This window comes from Eschrichtius robustus, chromosome 3 (assembly GCF_028021215.1).
Source record: "Eschrichtius robustus isolate mEscRob2 chromosome 3, mEscRob2.pri, whole genome shotgun sequence".
Taxonomy (NCBI): Eukaryota; Metazoa; Chordata; class Mammalia; order Artiodactyla; family Eschrichtiidae; genus Eschrichtius; species Eschrichtius robustus.
Genome location: NC_090826.1, coordinates 25,344,230 through 25,366,402, shown reverse-complemented (window position 1 = coordinate 25,366,402; position 22,173 = coordinate 25,344,230). Strand labels below are relative to the sequence as shown.

Here is a 22,173-nt window from a genome sequence, read left to right as displayed (position 1 = left end):
GGCTCCCCTAGGAGGCTGATCCTTTGCTCCCTACCTCTAGGGCAATGACTGTGTTCGAATCTCGCCGGACGCCCCACTTCAGGTAAGGCCTGGAGGAGAGGCCTGCTTTAGGGCCGATATGGGGTCAGCCCCTGAGGAAGGGGCTGTGCCCTCAGAGCCCATGGGGGAGACCCTGGGCCCCTCTCAACACCTTATCTCCCTGTTCAGTGTGCAGAAGGCCCAAAGGGAGAGAAGGGGGAGTCGGGAGCCTTGGTGAGTATGGGACCAGAGACAGGGCAGGGCAGCGGGGTCCTGGCCAGCCTCCCCCTCCTTTCCTCACCTCTCTTTTGTGTCCCCTCCTTATCTCAGGGACCCTCAGGACTCCCCGGCCCCACAGGCCAGAAGGTAATGGGCCAGGATTTTGAGGGGTGTGTGCCAGGGAGGTCTGCGAACCCTACAGACAGGAGGAGGGAGGTGTCCAAAGTCATCCTAGGGGATGGTGTCACTGGGCCCAGAGCTGGTAGTACTCCCGAAGCCTCCCAGTCCTCCTGCCTTGTCCAAGTTCCTGCTAGACCTGGAGAGAAAAGCCACAGACTCCCTGAGCGAGTGGCCTGGCTGGTGGCAGTTCTTCCTGTTGTCTCCCCTCCTGTGAAGCCATTTAATCTCTGGGGAGGCTGAGACCACCAATCTAGAAAGCAGTTGTCCCTCCCCAGATGGAGCTGTCCTGGCTCTTCCAGCCCCTTCTCTCAGCCCCAGTCACTTTGCCTCTTCCTTCTTCAGGGCCAGAAAGGCGAGAACGGAGACGGTGGCATCAAGGGCTCGCCAGGAAAGCCAGGCCGAGATGTACGGTGCTTGGGACCCTTCCTCAGCACGACCCCCACATCCCTCAGCACGTGGTCCTGAAATGCTGGACTGTAATCTTGGGAATCTAACCCACTACGCTGCTCAGACAGAACAGAGACCCGGGGAGGGGAGAACTGCGCCCCAGGAGGGGGCAGAGAAGGGCCTGACCCTGGGCATCCTGACTCCCAGCCTGGGAGCCCCTGACCTCCAATGTCCTGATGTTGACATCTAATGACCTCGGGGCACTGGGTGAAGTCAGGCTTTGGGACAGGGCAGGGAGGGTGGGCAGCTGGGTATTTACACGTCCCAGTGGGGCTGCTGTCCCCGGGAGGTGCCAGGCCTCAGCCATTCTTAGACCCTCACCCTGCCCACAGGGCCGGCCAGGAGAGATCTGTGTCATGGGGCCCAAAGGGCAGAAGGTGAGTTGTGGGCATCTGAGGGGTGAAGAGTGGGTGGTGGGGCTGAGGCGGTGGCTCTCTCATACCCACCTTATGTCTGTGCCAGGGAGACCCTGGCTTTGTTGGACCTGAGGGGCTGGCGGGAGAGCCTGGGCCCCCGGGCCTCCCTGGGCCCCCTGGGATAGGACTTCCTGGGACCCCGGTGAGTACCCCTTGCCCCTCCTGCCCTCTTTTCCTCAGAGACCCTTCTCCCTCCTGGCCAGGGGTGGGGAGGTAACGCTTGGTCCCAGGCGGCCTGGTTGGGGGAAGGGGCCAGAGTGGATCTCACTGTAATGTGAGGGCCCTGGGAAGCCCCTGCCTGACCCTGTTTCTGCCCTCAGGGGGACCCAGGTGGCCCTCCAGGCCCCAAGGGAGACAAGGTAAGCACAAGCAGGAGCAGGGGCACATGCGGGAGCCCCCCTGCTTAGCGGGAGGGGAGAGGAGAGAGGAGAACGGGGCTGGGGTGGCTGGGGCAGCAGGGACAGCAGGGGGGAGGAGGGAGGCGGCCGGCATGTTGGGGAAGGGGCTAGGGGGCTGGGCCCCTCAGTGGGCAGTGTCCCCATCCCAGTGCTTGCTGACGTGGGAGCCTTGGCCTGGGTTGCAGGCACAGGGACGGACAGGCCTAAGTCTGGTAATGACCGGAGTGGCCTCATTGGAGGGCCCAAGCTCATTTTAGGCCCTTATGCCTTGACAAGCAGAAAGTCCTGGAAATGTCTTTCTGCTGTGGTTCCTCTGGGGTCACCCGTGTCACCTCCAAACGTGCTGCACTGGGGAAGGGGCACATAGAGGCCTCTTGTTCTCCATTCCTTTGCAACCAGAAGGACTCAGGTTAGACATGGAGAGGGACAGGCAACAGGAAGGGAGTGTTCGTTGACAAAACCGACCAAGAGGAGATGAGAGATTTGGCGAGATTGTCCTGCCGTCCAGAGAGGGAACTGGATGGCAAAGGGGTGCATGGGCTGAGGTCACGGCCAGAAGCCTCCCCCTTAACCCTTCTTCTGACCACAGGGCAGCTCCGGAGTGCCGGGAAAGGAAGGTCCTGGTGGGAAACCTGTGAGTGACCCCAATCTGGTGGGGGAGGGGAGCCGCTGCCCACCATGCCCAGGCCTCGTCTACCAAGGCCTCCAGAGAGAGAGGGGCTAGGTCCTCGGGCCCTTTCTGCTGTGGCACTAACGCTCACTGCTTCTCCAACAGGGGAAGCCAGGGGTTCCAGGGCTGAAGGGAGAGAAGGTGAGTCCCAGGCTTGGTTACCCCAGGTTGGGATGGGAGGGCAAGCTTCTCTCTGAAGGTGACACTGAGCATCAAGGGCGCTGGGCCTGGGACCCTCCTCGGGGGACCCCCACCCCTTCTTTGTTCCTATGGTGTGCGTGTGATTACTAAATAAAGGGCCTGGCTTTGGAGTTACACAGACAGGTTCAAATCCCACCTCGACCATGCACATGAACACAGCAAGTCAATGCGCTTTTCCCTTTGCCCAAGTTTCCCCACCTCTAAATGGGACACAGTGATTTCTTATGGCTTGTTGTGAGGATGTAGTTTTTTTTTTTTTTTTTTTTTTGAGGATGTAGTTCTTGATGTCCAGGAATCGTAAGCTGAATGACTGAGTCGGTTGAACGGAAAGCCCCCTCGGTGTTCCTGCTGTGCACTTTGCCCCGGCCCACCCCGTGCCTAGAGCTCCTTGTCTTCCCCAGGGTCTTAGCCCCAACTTGTCCACTCATGCTCTCTCCCTTCTGCTAGGGTGACGGCTGCGAAGTGTGCCCAACGCTGCCTGAAGGGTTCCAGAACTTTGTGGGGCTCCCTGGAAAGCCAGGGCCCAAGGGAGAACCGGGTGATCCTGCACCCGCCAGGGTGAGTGCCCAGGGTGGCCCTTGTGGGACTCCACCAAAAAACCTGGGGGCATAATCATGGAGAGGAGTTGGGCAGAGGGGCTGGAAACTTCTCATGGCCATAGAGACACTGTGGGCAGAGAGTCTAGGCTCTTAGCTCCATGGGGGTGGGGTGGGGTGGGGGCTGAACCATAGACTTTAGGGCTGGGCTAGAAGGCCACCCCAGGTCTCCATAGCAACCAACCGGGGTTCTCCTAGCCAAGGCTTAAGATGCCTTTTGGGCAAGCTGGGGTGGAGCCAACCCTTATAGTGAGTGAGATTGTGCCCTCCTCCTGGGATTGGGTGTTGGTTGGAGGTGGAGGAAAGGAGCGGGCAGGGCTGGGTTATGGTCCTGGGCTGGACTCTGTACCCCACTCCCTCACAGACCCTTTTTTTCAGGAGGGCCTGGGAGCTGTTGGACAAAAGGGTGATCGGGTATGTACCGGCACTTCTGGCGGGGTAGCTTAGCCTGGCCTCATTTCCTCCATCTGTCACACGGGTTGATGAGCCCCGGCTCTGGCGTGCTGACCTTGAATCCCCTGGGGCCCCTGGGTGTTTGAAGGGTTTGTGGTGTGTGACATTGCTGTCCTCATATATGGCTAGGAAATTTGGGGTGTCCCAACATACCCAGTCTCTCAGCCCATACACCTTTTCTCCCTGCAGGGAGACCCTGGCATCCAAGGCCTCAAAGGAGAAAAGGTGAGGGACACTATTCTCTGGCTGACCCCTTCTGACTACTGGGAGCCTTTCTGATCCCTTCTCTTCCTTCCCCAGGGGGAGTCCTGCTTGTCCTGCAGCTCAGCCATAGCAGCCCAACATCTTGGGCCCGCTATAGGGCCCAAAGGAGATGTGGGCCCTCCTGGCCTCGGTTTGCCTGGCCTTCCGGTGAGTGACTGCTTCCTCCTAGCCAGGCCAGGCCAGGCCAGCCCAGCCCATCTTTGCCACACTGGTGGCCTCCCTGGCTCCTTAGGCTCTGAGTCTCAAGGCAGAGACCAGGAAGGAGGCCCTGAGGCAGGTTCTCCAGGCCTCCCTCCACCCTTGCACTGCCCTGGGACTCCCTCTTAGAACCTCTGAGTGCCCATCTGTATAACAGAGGTAGTTGTCCTGCTACCTGCAGGGTTGTGGGATTTGTAATTCTGAGCTGGCCTTTCTCTTTCTGGGTGGACACTGGGACCCATGGAGTCTTGGAGGGATGGGAGTGGGGGGATGCAGTGACTATGACTTGATTGTTTTTCAGGGGAAAGTTGGGGCTCCAGGGCCAACAGGGCTGAAAGGAGAGAAGGTGAGACCTGGTTAGATGTCAGGAACACCGGGGTCTTCTTGGCCGGGAGGCAGGGGAGAGGGCCCCTGGACGGGGAATAGGGACAACATAGACAAGAGATCAAACTGTAAATCCACAGAGAAATAGATTCATCAGTGTTTTGCAGACTGGAGTCAAAGAATTGATTTCTGAGAGCCCACATGTTCTCCAAGAAAGTTCCTTAGTGTTGTATTTTTAATTTACTGATAATCCAAAACAATTAAGTACATGCAAGACTACCTTATAATAAAATAATAATAACCCTTCTTTACCACTTACTTTGTGCCGAGCAGCATTCCAAGGGCTTGTAGGTGTATTGACTTGTTTCCTCCTCTCAAAACTTCATGGGGTAGGTACTCCATTATTCCCATTTTATGGATGAGGAAACGGAGGTCCAGAAAGGCCAAGCAAATTGCTCAAAGTCACATGGGTGTTTGGGTGCAGATCTGGGATTTGAGCCCAGGGAATGTGGCTCCAGAGTTTGTCATCTTCCCTACTCAGCTGGGTTACTCAATTTCAGTGCCATGTGAACCTTTGTATTTGTGGTTGCATTGGAGATGAATGACAGCGTTGAATTAATAATGCAGTGTTACTTAAATGAGGGGTCCTGTGGGTATACGAGTGTTCAAGCGTGAGAAACACTGGAATATACGTTCAGACTCGGCTCTACCAGGCAAACCACGCCTGTCATTTCTCAAATGGAGCTTTGTGCCACCACCCCACACTTGTTTCCTCTTCCGGTCCCCCCATCTCTGTAAATGGCATATACCGAGTTCCTCAAACCTCCTCAAACCCCAAACCGTGCAGCATCCTTGATTCCTCCCATCTCCACATCATCTCCTCCATTTGACAGTTCTGCCACAGCACCTCTCTCAATTCCACCTCCTTTGCTCACCTCCATGACCGCCACTTCGTCTGGGTCCCATCATCTCTCACTGGGATGGTGGCGGCAGCCCCTTAGCTGGCCTGCCTGTGGCCACTGAAGCTCTTAAACTTTTTCATCCAGTGGCTAATGGGGCTTTGTTAAAAAAGAAAAGAAAAGAACAAAACAAAACAAATAAAAACCTCAGGTTATATTATTTCCTTGCTTAATATCCTTCTATGACTGGACTTTGTACTGAAGGCCTTCTATGCCTAACAAGACCCTGGACTCCTGGCCCTGCCTGCCTTGAAGGTTCATCTGGTTTTCCTCTCCCCACTTCCTGTGCTTTAGATGTGCTGCCCTCCTTACTTTCTGGAATATGTCAAGAATGTTCCCACCTCTTAGATTTTGTACTTGTGGCTCCCACTGTCTAGAACGTTTTTCCTCTCTACCTCCCCCTATTCTTTCATTGGCTGGCCTTTGTCTCGTCTTTCTGATAATAATTGTGGCTCACACTTCTCTGACCATCCTGTCTAAAACGGCCTCCCCTGCCTACTTTGTCTCATCACCCTGTTTATTTCCTTCACAGCACTCATCGCTATTCAGTTACAATTATTTAAAAGTTCTTGGTGTCCCTACAAGGGTGTAAGCTCCACAAGTGTGTTTGTCTGTGCTGTTCACTGCTACCTACTGGCACCTTGCTGAGTGCACAGTGTGTACAGGCATCCAGCGAGTGACTGTTGGATAAATGAATTCGTGATCTTTGTGTGCTGGGCCAGAGCTGAGGGTGGGGCTGGGATTCTGCAGAGTGAGGCTGGGGACAGAAACAGGCTGGCCACAGACTCCCCTGGGGACCTTGGGGAAATCCCTTTCCCTCTCTGGGTCTTGGTTTCCCTAGCCAGGAAATGAGGGGGGGTAGTTGGGGGTCACAAGGGGTTATTTGTATAGTTTGGGGTTTGGGAATGACCTAGAGTGGCCTCCTCACTTTGACCCTGTGTCCTCTGCTTTGCTCGCAGGGTAATTTCGGGGAGGCAGGGCCAGCCGGCAGTCTGGTAAGTGAGCTTTGGATGGCAACAGCTCTGGGGAGAAGGACAAGGTGGGACGCGGGGAGATGAGAGGCCCCAGCACGGCCCAGGCAGTTGCCGGGCATCACACACGGCTTCTTATCACACAGGGGCCTCCAGGGCCAGTGGGACCCACAGGCATCAAGGGGGAGAAGGTGAGTTGAAGACGTTCCCCACGCTGCAGCCAGTGCCAGCTTCCCAAACACACACTTATCCTGCTCTACTTCAAACCCTCCGAGGCTCCCCACTGCCTGAGGGTAACATCTGATTCCTTAGCATGATGTCAGGACCCCTGAGGCCTTGGCCCCCACCTTCGTTTCTTACCTGTTTTCCCACAATGTCTCCTGAGATATCCCTTGGCAAGCACAGGTGCTATGTCAGGCTGGGCTACGTGCCCCAGCCCCAGATTCCAAACCTGCCTGGGGTCCCCCAACTCTGTGTCCTTGCTTGGCAGGGGGAGCCTTGTGAGTCATGCGGAGCCCTGTCCAAGCACGAGGATGGGGACAGCCACGTGGTGGCCTTGCCTGGGCCTCCCGGAGAGAAGGGGGAGCCTGGGCATCCAGGCTTTGGCCTGCCAGGAAAACAGGTGAGTTCTGGGGCCTGTGGAGGTGGGATACAGGCAGGGCTTGAGGGGGACAGGGGCTGCCTGGGTCTCTAGGCTCCCTGTGCAGTGGGGAGTAGGTGAGAGTGTGTGGAGGGGTCAGTGCCTCTGTCCCCAGAGGGAGCTGGCCTGACAGGCCTCTGCCCTTCGTCCTGGGACACAGCATGGCCGGGTGTGCAGAAAGACCACCAACCTGGAACCAGACAGACCTGGGTTCGAAGTCCAGATCTGCCTTTTACTAGCCCTTTGGCTTGAGCCAGTTACTTCCCCTCTGTGCCTCTGTTTCCTGTGCATGGTGTTGTTGTAAAGCCTAGGAACGATGTGTGTGAAGAACTTAGCAGCACACAATAGGCATTCAAGAAATGATAATTACCACTGTGGCGATTATTATTGTTACTGCTTTACTAATAGCAGTGAATGCTGACATAGTGTACATCATGAGCCATGCACTGTTTCACATATATCAGCTATATCAGCTTGTCTAATCTCACAAGAACCCTACGAGGTAGAAGCCTGTGCTCTTTTTATTGTCCCCATTTGACAGATAAAGAAACCGAGGCACAAAGAGGTTAAGTAACTTGCCCAGGATCACCCAGGCAGGGAGCCTGGCTCAAGTCTCTTCTCTTGAATATTGCTTCACTAGAATGAGAGCAGAGATTTTGATCTGTCTTGTATATTGTGTATTCCCGGAGTCTAACACAGTGCCAGACACTTAAGGGTGTCTAGTATGAGTGAATGGGTGCTGGAAATGCTTTCTCCTCAGGGCAAAGCTGGAGAGCATGGATTGAAGGGGCAGAAGGTAAGATAATTTGGTGGGCACGGGTGGGCACCACCTCCTCTCAGATGCCCTCCCCACCTCCTATTCCTGATTGCCCTGTGCCCACTCTCCACTCCCTGCCCAGCCTCCAGCCCCAGTGAAGGGCTCTGAGTGCCTGCAGGTCCCAAGAGGGCACCGTGCCCTGCCCTCCTTGAACCCTACTCCAGCTGGATCACCCCTGCCCTCTTTGAACCCTACTCCTTACAGGGCGATGCTGGGAATCCCGGAGATCCTGGAACACCGGGCACCATGGGGCGGCCGGGACTGTCGGGAGAGCCTGGGGTTCGGGGCCCTGCAGGGCCAAAAGGAGAAAAGGTCAGTCAGGCAGGGGGCAGTTTTTTGCATGAGCAGAAAGAGATTAGGCTGAGAGCTAGTGAGGGGAAGGACTTGGGGTCAGGCTGTGAGCCTCAGGGGATGCCAGAATCACTGGGTGGAGGCGCCTCGGCTATTCTCCGAGGCAGGGAGGAGAGCTAGGCGTGTCAGGGGCCCATTTTGATATCCCAGGCTGAGGAGGGGTCAGTGGAGGGGCAGAGCTTTCAGAAGGGCGCAAGGATCCCCTTTCCGATGTCTCCTCCCGGCTTGGCTGCCAGGCCTGGCTCATGAGCTCCTGGCTGTGCCCATCTCTGACCAGGGTGATGGCTGCACTGCCTGCCCCAGCCTGCAGGGGGCATTGACTGACAGGGCAGGACCGCCTGGGAAGCCAGGCCTGAAAGGAGATCCGGGGCCAGAAGGCGTGGGCCGGCCTGGTAAACCGGTGAGTTCTGGCTACCTGCCCTCTTGTCCTTCCCTCCCTGGGCTTTCCTTCTCTTCCTCTTGCCCCCTTTCCCCTGAGGGACCCAGGGCTCACCTGTGTCTTTTAGGGCCAGCCTGGTCTACCAGGAGTTCAAGGACCCCCAGGACTGAAGGGCATACAGGTGTGTGTGAGCGTGAGGGCCTGGGCTGCAGCTCTGTGTGGGTGAGGGTGCGGATGCGGAGATGCGTGGGGACGGTGGGCCTGGAGGGGGGAATGGAGATCAGCTGCAGAGCAGGGAGGAGGCGGAGGTGGAGGAGGTCCAGGAGGAGGGGCTGGGACAGGGGAGAAGGGTGAGTGGGGAATCTCAAGCGCAGGCTTGTCCTTCTGCCTCTTCAGGGAGAGCCAGGGCCTCCAGGAGTGGGAGTCCAGGGGCCCCAGGTGAGTCTCCAGCCTTACGCGTGCCTGCTTGCCTCCCAGCACTTCCCTTAACCAGCTGCTCACTCCCACCTGCCCCCCAAACCTCAGAGCTCTGCCTGCCCCCAGATGCTCAAGGGCATAGCCCTGGCCTGCGGTTGTTTCTGTTGGGGACTTTGGTTTTGACCCCCTGCCCCTCTCTGACCCTCAGAGTCTCCTTGTGGAGCTCTCCTGAGTTTGGGCTGGCAGACACCCCACCCCAGACCAGGTCTGCCGGCGGGGCAGGTTGGCTTGGGCAGCTGTGGCCCAGTCTGCCTTTTCTGACTTGCAGGGGGAGCCTGGAGCCCAGGGTTTGCCTGGCATTCAGGTACGTCTGCCTTGGGCCTGGAGGAGACAGGCAGGTGAAGGGGCCACTCTAGGATAGAGATAACTAAGTGTGCTTCCATCTGCAGGGGCTCCTGGGACCTCGGGGGCCACCTGGCCCTGCTGGAGAGAAGGGTGCCAAGGTGAGCCTCTGCCTGCTTGGGCTCTAGACTTGTAACACTTCGGAATGTCCTGGCAGTGGGCACGGGGGACATGGGAGCGGAGGGATGTTTGTCAGAGGGCTGTGCAAGGCCTGGTCTCACCTGCTGGATTGTAGCTAGCTTCAAACTCTGGCCCTGCAACCTTTGTACCCTCTCTTCCACAGGGATCTCCAGGGGTGAAAGGAGCCACTGGGCCTGTGGGACCTGCTGGTGCCAGTGTCTCTGGGCCTCCGGTAAGGGCCCTCCCCCACGCTCCACACTGGGGATGTTGTTTGGACCAAGGGCGTTGCCGCCAGGAAGAGGGCATGGGGCTGACCCTGCCCGTCCCAGCAGCATGGGGGATGGGAGGAGAGAGGCCTCAGCCTGGCCCGGCCTGGGAGAAGGAAGACCGCCCTGTTTGGGGGGAGCCCCTGAAGAGTGATAGTATTGAACACCACCAGTTTCTGAGCAGTGACCGTGCTGAGGCCCTGTGCTAAGCTCTAAACAAACAGAGATTCACTTAATCCTCACAACAGTCCCGTAAGGGAAGGGCTATGATTATCCCCATTTCACAGATGAGGAAACTGAAGGCCAGAGAGTGAGGAGACAGAGCCGGGACTTGAACCCAGGTCTGTCTGACTCAAAGCCCATATGCTCTGCCCGCCACCCTCCACTTCAAACCTTGGAGTCATTCGGGATCATCTAAAACAGTGCTGCCCAATAGAACTCTCTACCCTGCCTGAGATGTGGCCACCAGCCCCCCATGGCTGTTGAGCGCTCAAAATGTAGCTAGTGTGACTGAAGAACTAAACTTTAGATTTAATTTTAATTATTTTAAATTTAAGTAGCCGCATGTGGCTATTGGCTACCGTACTGGCCCGCACAGATCTATCCAGACCAGCAACACTTTCAACCTTGTTACCCTCAAGGACCTCCCTTTATTGCTGTCCCACCAGTGATTCCCATGTTCTGAAAGATGTGTCTGTTGAACAAATTGCATAGATTAGGTAATAATATACGCATTTCCTCATTTTTATTCATCAAAGACCTGTATAATAGCTAGCTTTGACTCCACATGAATCCACTAGAATTTTTTAAGATGATATAATTCTAGCCTAAATCAAAGAAATGCTACCTTTCAGCCAGCCTGTGTCATGCCAGGTTGTGGGCAAATGTATAATTTTTCCTAGGCTTTTGGTAATGTTGAAAATAGCCTGTGAACTGTATCTTTTCTGTCTTTATGGATCCCTAGAGCAATTCCAGACCCAGTTTGGGAATCACAGATGGATTCCTCCTGAGGGTGCGCTGAAGCCCAGAGGGGCCGCGGCCTTGCCCAGGTCCCCACCGTCCGTGTGGTTGCCTAGCACGGCTAGGTAGTCAGGGTCCCCGCCTGTCCCAGGGAGCTCCCAGTAAAGGCAGAGGTGAAGGTGAAGGTGAAGCCGGCCCTGGTCCTCAGGGAGCTTTGAGTCCCACATGCGAAGGTGGCCTGTCCCACAGGACAGCAGCCGTCAGAGAGCCCTGCTGACTTCTCCAGACCGCCTTCCCTCAAGTTGAATCCCATCCGGGAGGTTTCCCAATTCTGGCGCCACACTTACTAGTTGTGTCACCTTAGGCCAGTGACAGCCTCTCAGGGCCTTCAATTCCTTGTTGACAAATCAGGGCTGAAATTCCCGTCTCCTCCTTAAATCAACTGAGAGAACTTTTATGATGGAGAGAATTGTGTCAAACACTAAAGGGTAAGAGGACAGAGCAGGGACTTTGGGCTGCACAGACCTGGGTGCAGCCGTGCTGTTGGTTCTATTACAAAATGTCTTTAAGCCTCCGTTTCCTCACCTGTATAATGGAACAATACCATCCTGCAGGGCTGGGAGTGGGGATTCCATCCAGTGCTCCCTGACAGGTGCTTGGCCCAGTGTCTGACACAAAGAAGGTGCTCGGGAAATGCCAGTGTTCTTCCTCCTTCCTCCTCGCCTTGTCTCTTGGGCCTCAGTCTCCTACTCTAGGACATGGGCACTGGGATGTGGGTTCCAGGGGAGCCTGGCACTGCTTCTGTTTGTCCTATCACCCTCCCCTGCTGGCAGGCCAGATGGCTGGCTGCTGTCCAGCCTCACCCACTGACCCTGGGCTCTCTCCCTTCAGGGCCCTGATGGGCAGCAAGGACAGACTGGACTTCCAGGAGCCAGAGGGATGCTGGTGAGTACCGTGTCGTGGGGCAGCAGGAAGCCACAGCTGGCCCTTTCTCCACACCCCTATCTACTCATCCCCCTGTGTTTCTTCCCTGCAGGGTGAAAAGGGAGCGCAGGGAGAAAAGGTAAGTCCCAGGGACCTGTGACCAATACTCTGGGGAAATTAGCAGCCCCTGGAGCTCTGCCACCCAGGGGACCCTCTGCACTTGGCTGTGGCTCTGGGCTGAAGGATGGGTGCTGAGGAGTCATCCTGGTCTCCTTGCCACCCACTAGCTCCCTGGTTGCTGGCCCAGGGCTCAACCAGGATCCCAGGAGACCCAGAGAGCTCCAAGGCCCCCATGGGAGGCAGCTGCATTTTCAGATGGACGCTGAGTTACAGGACAGGGGAAGGAACTGAGTTCGGAAGGACTAGTGAGAGGACAGGGATATGAGGGACCAGGAGAGAAGGGCATGGAAGCGAGGCTGGGCCAAGGGGAATGGGGCTGAATACTTATGCAGCAGCAGACAATGATGAAGCGAAAAATGCAGTAACCCCAGGAGCTGTTGATGGCTGAGTGCTTGGCCCATGGCAGGAACTCTATATACATTCATCCATTCCATCCTCATGACAGTCTGTGCATTTGGTATTATTATCCCCATTTTATAGATGAGGAGACCGAGGTTCAGAGAGGTTGAACAGATTACCCAAGGGTACAGTCGAAAGAGGCCGATCCTGGATTTAAACCCTGCCCTCTCCATCTCTAGAGCCTACCCTGCCTCCCAGCTGTTGATTTCCAGAGGGTCCTCCATCCTCGCCCCCTGCTGACAAAGGCTCTTTTCTTTTCAGGGTGAGCCAGGGGAGTGCTCCTGCCCCTCCCGAGGGGACCCCATCTTCTCTGGCATGCCGGTAAGTGGTGCCGAGAGCCTTCCCCCCCGGCCTGGGGGTGAGGCCTGGCTTCCGGCCTTGTGCCCAAGACGCACAGGCCCCTGCGCCCCAGCCAACTGCGTCCCCACGCAGCCCTGTGCTTGGTGTGGACATTGCCTATAACCTTCTTTTGCGATCCCCACTCCCACCCAGGGTGCTCCGGGACTTTGGATGGGCAGCTCCTGGCAGCCGGGCCCGCAGGTGTGTGTCGCTTGTCTCCTCTGTCTCTCCTCTTGTCCGCCAGCGTCCCGAGGCTTGCCCATCCTAACGCCGGCGCCCCCAGCGATGGGGCAGAACTTTCTTCTGGATCTGATGGTTTCTTCTCTCCTTCAGGGTCCTCCGGGTATTCCTGGACCACCAGGCCCCCCTGGAATGCCTGGGCTTCAGGTAAAGAGGGAGAAGAGAAGCCGGGGGGCAAGGCAACAGGGCGCATGCTCTGTGCCGGACCCCAAGTGTGCCGCTCCCCTGCCCCAACGCTTGTATGTGTCATTTCTCACTCCTTGTGCTCCCGCTTCCCAAAGTGGTACGGAGGACGCACTGGTCCCTGAGGGCAGGCTGTGTGTATTCCCAGACCTTTTTTTGAGGAATGCCCTGTTGTTGTAGCCCAGGTACCCCACTGACACCTGTGTCAAGCTCGGGCCTTGGTCAGCTGTCAGGAACCCAGAACCTGGGTCAGCTGACAATCCTTGACACTGGTGCAGAGCTCACCATTTTGGAGCAGCGTTCAACATTCATTCATGCAACGAGATTTTTGCACACCTAGTATTTTCCAGGCACTGTTTTAGGTGCTGGCAATACAGCAGTGGACAGAAAGAAATCTCTGCCCTCTGGGAGCTTGCATTCTAGTAAGACAGACAGGCGGTAAGCAAGAGAAATAAATAATATACAGTATGTTAGAAAGTGATATGTCCTGATAAGAAGGTTAAAGCAGGGAGTGAGGATAGAAAATGGGAGGAGCCCAGGGAAGATATTTGAGAAAAGTGTAGAAAAGAAGGGGATGTTTAAATCAAGACTTAAAGGAAAAAAAGGGAAAAAGAAAAAATAAAAAGACTTGAAGGAAATGAGGAGAGAGCCTGCAAAGGAGAGTATTCCTGACAGATAGACAAGGGAGCAGGTACGAAGGCCCTGGGGGTGGGAACGTGCCTGCCATGTTTGGAGAATAGGAAGGAGGCCAGGGAGTGAGGGGCGAGCAGTAGGAGTTGAGATCCTTGTGGCATCATGATTAGAGTGTGTGTTCCAGAACCAGGCAGCCTGACTTTGAATCACAGCTCTGCTACGTGTTAGCTTTGTGATGCTGGGTAAGTTACTTACCCTCTCTGTGTCTCAGTTCCTTCATCTGTTAAGTGGAGATATTGTAATTACAGAACCTACCTCATGGGGCTTTTGTGAGTATTAAGCAAGTTAATGCTTGCTAAATGTGTAGAACCTTGCCTGGCATATAGTGAACGCTCGGAAGGCATTAGCCATCATTATGACAACAACTACTGTTATGATTTTACATCCATTCTCTCGCATTTGTTTGAGCCTTACATCAACTCCAATAGGAAGGTGGTGGATCCCTAAGTCACAGCTGGGCACAGTGAGGTTCTGGGAGGTGAAATATCTTGTCTGAAGTCATCGGCTCCAAATTGGCAGTGCTGGACTGGGGCTTTCCCGTGCAGGGCACTTTCTTCTGCCCTCCACTGCCCTGCAGGGTGGCTCCCCAAGGTTTGCATGCCAGGCCACACTTCCCAGAGGCCCTAGGAGGCACAGACAGTAGCTTCTGTGTTTCTGGCTCCCAGCTCCTGGAAGAGTGAGTCTCACCTGAAAAGGCAGAGCAGAACTGCGTGGAAGCTTTTTACAAACTACTCTCCCCCCACTGCCCTGATGATTTTATATATACCTCCCTTCACCCTGGGCTGAGAATCTGCTCTGGTGGGCCCCCTTTGCTGATGGGAGCCTCTCTCAGTATTCCAATTCTCTGTCTCATTGAGAGCTCAGAATTAGAGCCAACTCTGGGTCCCCCACAGGCCAGCCACACCTTTACCAAGTGTCCGGGCTTCCTGCTGCACTGCCAGGAAACAGGAATCAGGCTGCAGGGGGCTTGCAATTTGCTTGGAGAAACGTGAGAGTCATTTCAAAGTGACCCATTAACAGGCGCATGCAGATGTCATGTGAACCCTGCCAAGGCATGCTGGGGGAATGAGGCAGAAAAGAGTGACTGCCACCGAGTTTGGTCCCAGGCACCAGAGTCCTCTTCTGGCACCAGTGCTGGAGACCAAGCCGAGGCGGCTGCTTGTGGGCACCTGCCCCGTGCCAGGCAGGGTGCAGGTCCCCTTCCCTGGTCGTCTCCTGCAGTCCTTTCAAGGAAGGGAGGGCCCAGCAGCTCCTCTCTTCAGGTGCAGGAACAGGCTCAGAGATGGACAGCATCCAGAGCTCCAGTAATCCCCATCCATTCCTACAGACGTTAAGAAGTGTGCGGCTCGGTAGCTAGTAGACAGTGCATAGTAGCTCTTCACTTCTACAGCAGAACGAGTGGGAGGTATAGTTCTGGGCGCGCAGAAAAAGAAAATCACAAAGTATCAGGCTTGAACTAACACAGACAATGGAGAGTGGGGCAGGGGATGAATGATCATTTAGGGGCATGATTAGAATTAACACGGTCACGGTGTTTCCCCTGTGCCGGGGGCTGTTCTAAGCACTTTGCCTTCTTAACTCGTTGAGGGCTCGGAATGAGCAGGGCTGGGTGACGGCACGTGGAGGGGCAGGAGGGGCCGGGGGAGACGGACTCCAGGTCTGACTCAGGCCTGGTGGAGCCTGGCCTGAAATCGGGCGGGCTGCCAGGGAGGGTAACGTGTTCTATTGCTGGGAGCTGGGACTTGAAGGGAGGCCAGCTCTCAGAGCGGGCCAAGGAAATCCTGTGTCGGGGCAGCAGGTGAGCAGCAGCGCGTCCGCTCGGCATGTATCTGAGGCATGCCTCCTCCGGGTGGGGCACTGGGGGTTTCAAACCGAACATACTCCCTGCCTCCATGGAGTACTTAATATGCAGATGTGCATTGTGAGTCTGTAAGGGGAACAGAGTCTGGGTGGTAAACGTTTAACGTGAGCATCCCTCGTGCCATGCTCTGTACTAAGTTCCTTATAGCCGTGATCTCCTTTAAGCCTCACCACAAACTACCACTGTTTTACAGAAAAGGAAACTGAGGCACAGAGATTCTCCCCCCACCTCCCCGCAAGTAACCTGACAAAAGTTGTACAGGTAGTGAGTTAGAATTTGCACCTAGATGGGTATGACTCCCAGGCCTCCACCCTGTGTGTGCCTGAGTGTTCTGGGGAATGTCTTTTGAGGAATGATGCAGAAATCGTGGTTAAGAGAGGGGTTGAAGCCAGTGGTCCTCAATCTGAATCTCACCGCTGTGCCTTGCTCGTCCTGTGACCTTTAGCAAGTTGCTTGCCTCTCTGAGTTCTTCGTCTTGTTTTTAAGATGGGGATAACACTTACCTCACCAAAACAACTGTGGTGATTAAATGAGAAAATACAGTGAGAAAATATAGGAAAAGTACTTAGCACAGAAAGAAATAATAGTTATTTACTATATAGAAGACCCACTGCCCTGACATGTAGGGGAAGAAATCATTTGGACTGGTTTTGGGGGGTGGGTCACCCCTCTGGGTCTGCTCAGCTCCTCCTACAAACAGTCTGGAGACTTTTGAGCTGAGAATAGACGTCAGCCAGGGCTCTCAGCTCTTCAGGATGAGGGGGAGAGGCAGTGGCGATGGTGAGAAAGAATCTGGGTGACCTACAGGCTAGAGAGAGGTGTCCACTCACCCGTGTCTCTTCTTGGCTGCAGGGAGTGCCGGGGAACAACGGTTTGCCAGGACAGCCTGGGCTGACTGCAGAGCTGGTAGGTACCGGCCTGGACTCACTGTCCTGCGTCCCCCCTGCTCTTCCCAGGGCTGAGCTTGCCATGCTAGCGCCCCTAGCTGCTGTGGGGGGTCCCTCCTCCCTCCGTCTTCCGAGGCTGGGAGAAACCTGGATGCCACGTGGCTTCCCGAGGTTCCACCTGGTGCCGTAAGTCTCCGTCCCCCTTCCGCTCGCCCTCTGAGCCCTCGTGTCTGTCTCTTGCAGGGATCCTTGCCCATTGAACAGCATGTCCTTAAGGTAAGAGAGTCAGAGGGAGGGCCTAGGAACTGGCAGGGGTTCCCCTAAGGGGATCGCTGTAGTAAGCGCTCAGCTGCATGGCACCACACACAGAGAGCTGCAGATGGAGCTGTTTGTGGGAACCGTGCATGCCAGGCATCTAGCTGAGGGGGCCTAGTCAGGGGCCGGCTCGGAACAGACTCCCAGTCAGTGTTTGTTGAGCGAGTGTTTGAAGGAATCCTGTGAAGGCACCCAGATAGGTGGCCATGGGTGCTCTGGGCAGTGGTAACACGGAGACCTGCCCGCAGCAGTTGCCAGTGAGGTCGCACGGGGGCAGGGCAGGGAAGGTGAAAGTGCACTTGGAGGGCAGTCAGGCAGGGATTTGCGAAGGTTATGTTCTATGATAGGGCTGGGTAGGGGCCTGGAAGAAGGCTCCGGCTGTCCTCTGCTCAAGCCAGAAAGAATCCAGGGAGGAGAAGGGATTTGAGAGGTGATTCTAGTGGGGCAAGAAAGAGGACTTGGGGCCTGAAGGGAGAGCCGGCCTGTGCCAGGGTCTGTCAGTAGCATTAAGGCCATGCTCGAGGGCTGTGACCTGGTCTGATCTCCCACGCTGGGCACCACGGGTGCCACAGCGCTTCCTTGCTCAGTTACCTCTAGAGACCAGATCAGGACTCTTCCCTCCTCCAGCTCAGCATCCTTTGGGGTCCCTCCCACGCCTTGGCCTCCAGAGCCCCTGTCCTGGTCACCCCCTTCTAGCGCTGGCTGGTCAGTGGCCTGGAGCTCCCACGACCCCAGTGGTCCTGGTCAGGACAGAGCATGGGGACCGCCTGCCCCGCCGCTGCTCTGGACAGCAGTCATCTCCAGAAGCAGCCTGAGGTCGGGTTATCCTCCTGGCGGCAGCTACAGGTTGGATCACGGCAGGGTTGTGGCAGTGAACCCCCGCTCTTCTGCCCTAGGCCTCTGGCAAGCCAGGGTTCCCCAAGTCCTGCCCCTGGGCAAGTGATTAGGCGACTCCAAATGCAGGATTCGACATTTCTCTGTGTAACATGTTGTCTGATGGCTTCTTGATCAAGCGCACCACGGAGGGCCCCCAACAGGAACTGAGTGTGGGCCGGGGAAGGGGTCAGATGGGCACCAACAGCCCAGAGGAAGCCTGGGCCTGTGGACAGAGCGCTTCCTTGGCCCTGAGACAGGCCAAGGTCCGATCCAGGGTCCCACTTACCTTAGACAAGTCATGCTGTCTCTCTGAGCCTCAGCTTTCTCATCTCCAGAGCGCTTATAAGACGACCTGCCTCATTGCAGTGTCAGGGTTGAATGTGATAATGTGCAAGGCCTGCCACCATTGCTGGCATCGTGGGGGCTGAGTAACTGACAACCATTATCATTGAGCTTTGCAGCGAACAGTGGAGGTGGAGCAGTGTCTCCTCTAGGGGCCCGTGGACATCCCGCCGGGCCGTGGATAGACGCCAGGCTCCCGAGTCCTCTGAAACCGTAGTCTAGTTTTCACCAGTAGGCTTCATTTTGAGGGGAAGCGGACCCACAGCTTCCATCAAACCCTCAGAGAGGTCTGTGACGCAAAGAGCTTAAAGCCTCCAGGTAAGAGGAGGACTTTCTCGTCAGGAAGACTTCAGGCCCGGCCCACTGGGGAGCCTGTAACAGCCGTGATCCACTGGGAAGTGCAGGGCAGGCCCCATCCCAGAGGCTGTCTGCGAAGGGCCTGGCTCCTCCCGCAGCTGTTTCCTTTGCTCCCTTGGGCAGAGAAGCTGGTGTTCGGAGCTGGCCTTTTCAGTCTAACTCCTCGTGGCATGTCCTCACACTGGGTGCAGGTTGCAGGAACAGCCGGGACAGATGGTCCCTCCCTGGGCCCCTCTGCCTCCTCCCACACGCCTGTCTGGAAAGTGGCGTTGGCTTGGCCCTACCGGAGCTTCTTCCTGGAGGAAACTCAAAGCCCGTGTTGGGATCGGGTCCCCTTGAGGATACAGCAGAGCCGCCGCAGACACGTGGCTGGGGAGGAAGAGAGTGGGTGGGTGCCGGCCAGCAGGGTGCCCCTGGCTGAGTTCGGCGTGGCTTTCCCCCATGAGGCCCACCCTGGCCTTCTCCGACCCGGGCCCCACGCCACACCACCCCCCCCCCCCTTTGTCTCATCAGAGCATCTGCGGGGACTGTGTCCGGGGGCAGACGGCCCACCCGGCGGCCCTCCTGGAAAGTGGAGAGAAGGGAGACCAGGGTATCCCCGGCGTGCCAGGCCTCGACAGCTGCGCCCGGGTAGGAGGCTGGGCTCGGGCTGGCCTTGGTGCAGGGCGAGCTCCGGGCTGCCCCCCGCTGACCGGGCCTCTGGCTGTCGTCCGCAGTGCTTCATGGAGCGGGAACGCCCGAGAGCTGAGGAGGCCCGGGTGAGTGGGCCTCCGTCTTCTCTTCACCCCCTGCCCCGGGCCCCACGGGGCTGCTCACACTCACCGTCCATCCCGCTCCAGGGGGACAACAACGAGGGAGATCCGGGCTGTGTAGGGAGCCCCGGCCTGCCCGGTGCTCCGGGACTGCCCGGCCAGAGAGGAGAAGAGGTAAGAGCAGGGCCCTCGCCTGGGCTGGACCCCGAGGCGGCTGGGGTCTCCGCTTCAACAACTCTCAGTTCCCGAGGGCAGTTTCCTTCCTGCCAAAAGTCTTCTCGGGCCCTCCGGTGGCTCCCTGCCTCTCTTGGGAGTCTTTCAGGGGCCTTCGAGGCCTTAGGTCACCGGCGCCCCGCGCTGCTCTGGCCTCACCTGCTCTCCTGGCACCGGGCCTCCTCGCAGCGCTGGGCCCCGGGCCACTCTTCCTCCCCTGGCCTTGCTGCTCCCTCAGCCTGCAACTCCCCTCCAAGGCCCGCTCCTTCACCCCTTCAGCCCTTTGCTCACATATCACCTTCTCGGTGAGACACTCCCTGACCACCCTCTCTAAAATAGAACTCGCACACCCGTGCTCGATGCCCAGTCCCTCTCTCTGCCCCACACTCCTCACTGTGTGGTACCCTGTGTATTCCCTTCATTCGGGAACACGCCGCAGGTGTCTACTGAGCACCGCCTGTGTGCCAGCCTCTGTTCCATGCACTACTGTCCACCTCCCCCTAGAATGTAAGCGCCACAAGGTGGGGATTTTAATGTTCCATTTGTCGTTGTGTCCTCAGCCCCTGGACCAGTGCCCAGTACATAATAGCTGCTCGATAAATGTTTGTTGGATGATTGAATGAACCGAATGAAAGGTTTAACGTCAGCTTTAACATCCTGCTCTGACAGCACTGCCTGTTGACTGGGTCTGTGGCAGGCTGGGAGGAGGGCTGCGGAGACCTCGGGGCGCTGTGGGCCTGAGCCTCTTCATCCATATTCCCTGGCTTCCTTTGCAGGGTTCGCCCGGCATGAGGGGCTCTCCGGGTCCTCCAGGCCCTATTGTAAGTATCTGTGGGTTTCCTGGCCTGCTTGAGAGGCTCTCAGAGGGGTTGTAAAGCCAGACACCATTCTGCTGCCTTGTCTCCGGGAAGCTGGGCAGGACAGAAAGAGGGAACTTCCTTTCCCTCTCCTTTCCCTCGTCAGAGCATCTGCGGGGACTGTGGCCTCCCGCCACCGAATCCCCAGAACAGGCCTGCTCCGCCCCGCTCTGCCTGTGGTCCTGCTTAGAGGAGGCCCTCAGGGCGCATCCTTGTTTCTGCAGCCCTGTCCCTGCTGTGTTTTGCACCCATGGCTCATGGTCTGGACAGCCAGGAAAGCGTGTGGCAACCTTCAGACAGGGGCCAGGGGCTAAGATGGAGCGGCCCTCTATCGCTCTGTAGGGCCATCTCTAAGACAAGCCTACAAAGGCTAGACTAGGAGCATCTACCCTGGAGTCCTCTGTGGTGTTGATATGGCAGGAACATAGAAGTGACTAGGAAAGCCTGGAAGAACTGAAAATGCTTTCTTTGGAGGAAAAAAAAAAAATGGCTGGTGGGAGCCTCTTAGAACCAGGGAGTCCCCACCTGGGGGCCCATGGAGGTCAGGTAACAGGCATGATGGGCTTCCACTCTGGCACCAGGATTCACTCGGACTCGGGAAGACTTGGGCAGGTGGTTTGACTCTGGGGGCTGTTGCGCATCTCTACTGATGGCAGAGCCATTCTTCCTGGAGCCGAGGCGAGGAGCAGATGTCTTCTGGGCCAAGACTTGGGATGAGTCTCTTTTCCAGCTGCCTTGAAAATATTCCCGTGACTTCCTCTCCCCGTGACCTCTCAGCCCCAGACTGTGACCCAGGGTTACCGTGCTTGTGAGATGTGACCTGCCTGTTTCTCCCACCAGGGCCCCCCAGGTTTTCCTGGTGCCGTTGGCTCCCCCGGATTGCCTGTAAGAACCTAGCGCTGCTCGACCTCCCCTTCCCCTGCCAGCCAGGTCTCTGTGGCTTTTGCTTGTCTCCCTTCCTGTCGTGCCCTGGCCTCCCTCCTCCATGTTTGTCGTTGTCCCCCTGCAGGCTCGGTAGCTAACGACACAGGTTCCCTGAGGTCCCAGCAGCTTGGACGGCCTCCCAGTCTCTGACTTCTTTTCATTTCTCCCTTCTCCCTCTTCTCCTGCTTTCCCTCTCTCATCTTCTCTCTTCTCCCCCCTTCCGTTTCCCTTTTTCTCTCCCACAGTCACACATCACTCCCCCTAAATCCTCTGGAGCTATTTTACCTTCTTATTTTAAGCTGGTGCCTCTAGGGCCCTCTTTATCCCTGCCTTCTCACTCTGCCTCCTGCTTCTCCCACCTTTGGTGTTGACTGAAGATTTGCTGAAAGTAGTTCTTGGGGCCCTGCCAGGCACCTGGCCCAGAGCCCGGCAGAGACGCCAAAGCTTTAGGGCTTCACACTGCAGGCTGGCACAGGTTTGCTGCCCTGCTGCTTGGCAGGGCTGTCCAGAGGCGCCCCAGGGATTTCAAGGCGGCCATGCTTGCAACTTTTCCCATCATCCTAGAGGAAACTTCCTCCTCTTCCTTTCCTCTTCTTTGGCTCCGGTCCCAGTCTGCTCTGAGGCTGGGCACGTGATGCCAGCAGTAGGGCTTCTGGGTGTCGTGGGGCCCTGCCCCTCTGTGACCAGTGTCTTGGCCGCCTCCTTCTGCCAGGTGTCGTTAATTGCTCTGCCTTCGTCATCGTCACAAGTATGTTTGAGTCATCCTCATCCCCACTGTTGCTCCCTCCTGGGTCATGGAAACTAACCTCCTGTTTGTCAGATTTCGTGTCCCTGGGGCCTAGCTCCTCTCCTCCCAGGCCTGGTGATGGAGGCTCAGGGAGCAAGGCCTCTCCTTGTCACAGCTCCATCTGTCCCCACGTCCTCATCCTGGCCGGACCTTGTCTGTTTCTGCTTGCTTGGGTGAAGGGGCCATCTGTCCGTCTAGCCATCTGTCTTGTGTTGTGGAAAGGTTTGGGTGCCGTTTCTTGAGGGCACGAGGGAGAAGGGGCAGACACGGCCCCTTAATGGTGCGGTGCATCCACGAAGGCCAGGGCGAGGAGTGAGGAGGGATGGGGGCTCTGGCTTTGATTGAAGTGGATATCCCTTCCCACCTAGAAAGTGAAGG

The 22,173-nt window shown here is 56.7% G+C and overlaps 1 protein-coding gene across 4 annotated transcripts in view; it reads left to right on the top strand.

Annotated features, from left to right (window-relative positions):
- COL16A1 (collagen type XVI alpha 1 chain) overlaps positions 1 to 22,173 on the top strand; it is a 51,042-nt gene that overhangs the window by 11,627 nt on the left and 17,242 nt on the right. For 3 of the 4 annotated variants that reach the window (XM_068539369.1, XM_068539367.1, XM_068539366.1), the window contains 37 exons: positions 41 to 82; positions 208 to 252; positions 349 to 384; positions 760 to 822; positions 1,197 to 1,241; positions 1,327 to 1,422; positions 1,601 to 1,639; positions 2,268 to 2,312; positions 2,454 to 2,489; positions 2,997 to 3,107; positions 3,524 to 3,559; positions 3,788 to 3,823; positions 3,899 to 4,009; positions 4,362 to 4,406; positions 6,303 to 6,338; positions 6,461 to 6,505; positions 6,805 to 6,936; positions 7,715 to 7,750; positions 7,976 to 8,083; positions 8,400 to 8,522; positions 8,629 to 8,682; positions 8,898 to 8,939; positions 9,247 to 9,282; positions 9,368 to 9,421; positions 9,604 to 9,672; positions 11,558 to 11,611; positions 11,703 to 11,729; positions 12,431 to 12,490; positions 12,662 to 12,709; positions 12,842 to 12,895; positions 16,338 to 16,391; positions 16,616 to 16,648; positions 18,776 to 18,892; positions 18,979 to 19,020; positions 19,102 to 19,188; positions 20,004 to 20,048; positions 20,925 to 20,969. In XM_068539369.1, the coding sequence (XP_068395470.1) occupies positions 41 to 82; positions 208 to 252; positions 349 to 384; positions 760 to 822; positions 1,197 to 1,241; positions 1,327 to 1,422; positions 1,601 to 1,639; positions 2,268 to 2,312; positions 2,454 to 2,489; positions 2,997 to 3,107; positions 3,524 to 3,559; positions 3,788 to 3,823; positions 3,899 to 4,009; positions 4,362 to 4,406; positions 6,303 to 6,338; positions 6,461 to 6,505; positions 6,805 to 6,936; positions 7,715 to 7,750; positions 7,976 to 8,083; positions 8,400 to 8,522; positions 8,629 to 8,682; positions 8,898 to 8,939; positions 9,247 to 9,282; positions 9,368 to 9,421; positions 9,604 to 9,672; positions 11,558 to 11,611; positions 11,703 to 11,729; positions 12,431 to 12,490; positions 12,662 to 12,709; positions 12,842 to 12,895; positions 16,338 to 16,391; positions 16,616 to 16,648; positions 18,776 to 18,892; positions 18,979 to 19,020; positions 19,102 to 19,188; positions 20,004 to 20,048; positions 20,925 to 20,969 (2,187 nt within the window). The remainder of the gene's footprint in view (positions 1 to 40; positions 83 to 207; positions 253 to 348; positions 385 to 759; positions 823 to 1,196; positions 1,242 to 1,326; positions 1,423 to 1,600; positions 1,640 to 2,267; positions 2,313 to 2,453; positions 2,490 to 2,996; positions 3,108 to 3,523; positions 3,560 to 3,787; positions 3,824 to 3,898; positions 4,010 to 4,361; positions 4,407 to 6,302; positions 6,339 to 6,460; positions 6,506 to 6,804; positions 6,937 to 7,714; positions 7,751 to 7,975; positions 8,084 to 8,399; positions 8,523 to 8,628; positions 8,683 to 8,897; positions 8,940 to 9,246; positions 9,283 to 9,367; positions 9,422 to 9,603; positions 9,673 to 11,557; positions 11,612 to 11,702; positions 11,730 to 12,430; positions 12,491 to 12,661; positions 12,710 to 12,841; positions 12,896 to 16,337; positions 16,392 to 16,615; positions 16,649 to 18,775; positions 18,893 to 18,978; positions 19,021 to 19,101; positions 19,189 to 20,003; positions 20,049 to 20,924; positions 20,970 to 22,173) is intronic. The other variant, XM_068539368.1, reaches the window with a different exon arrangement.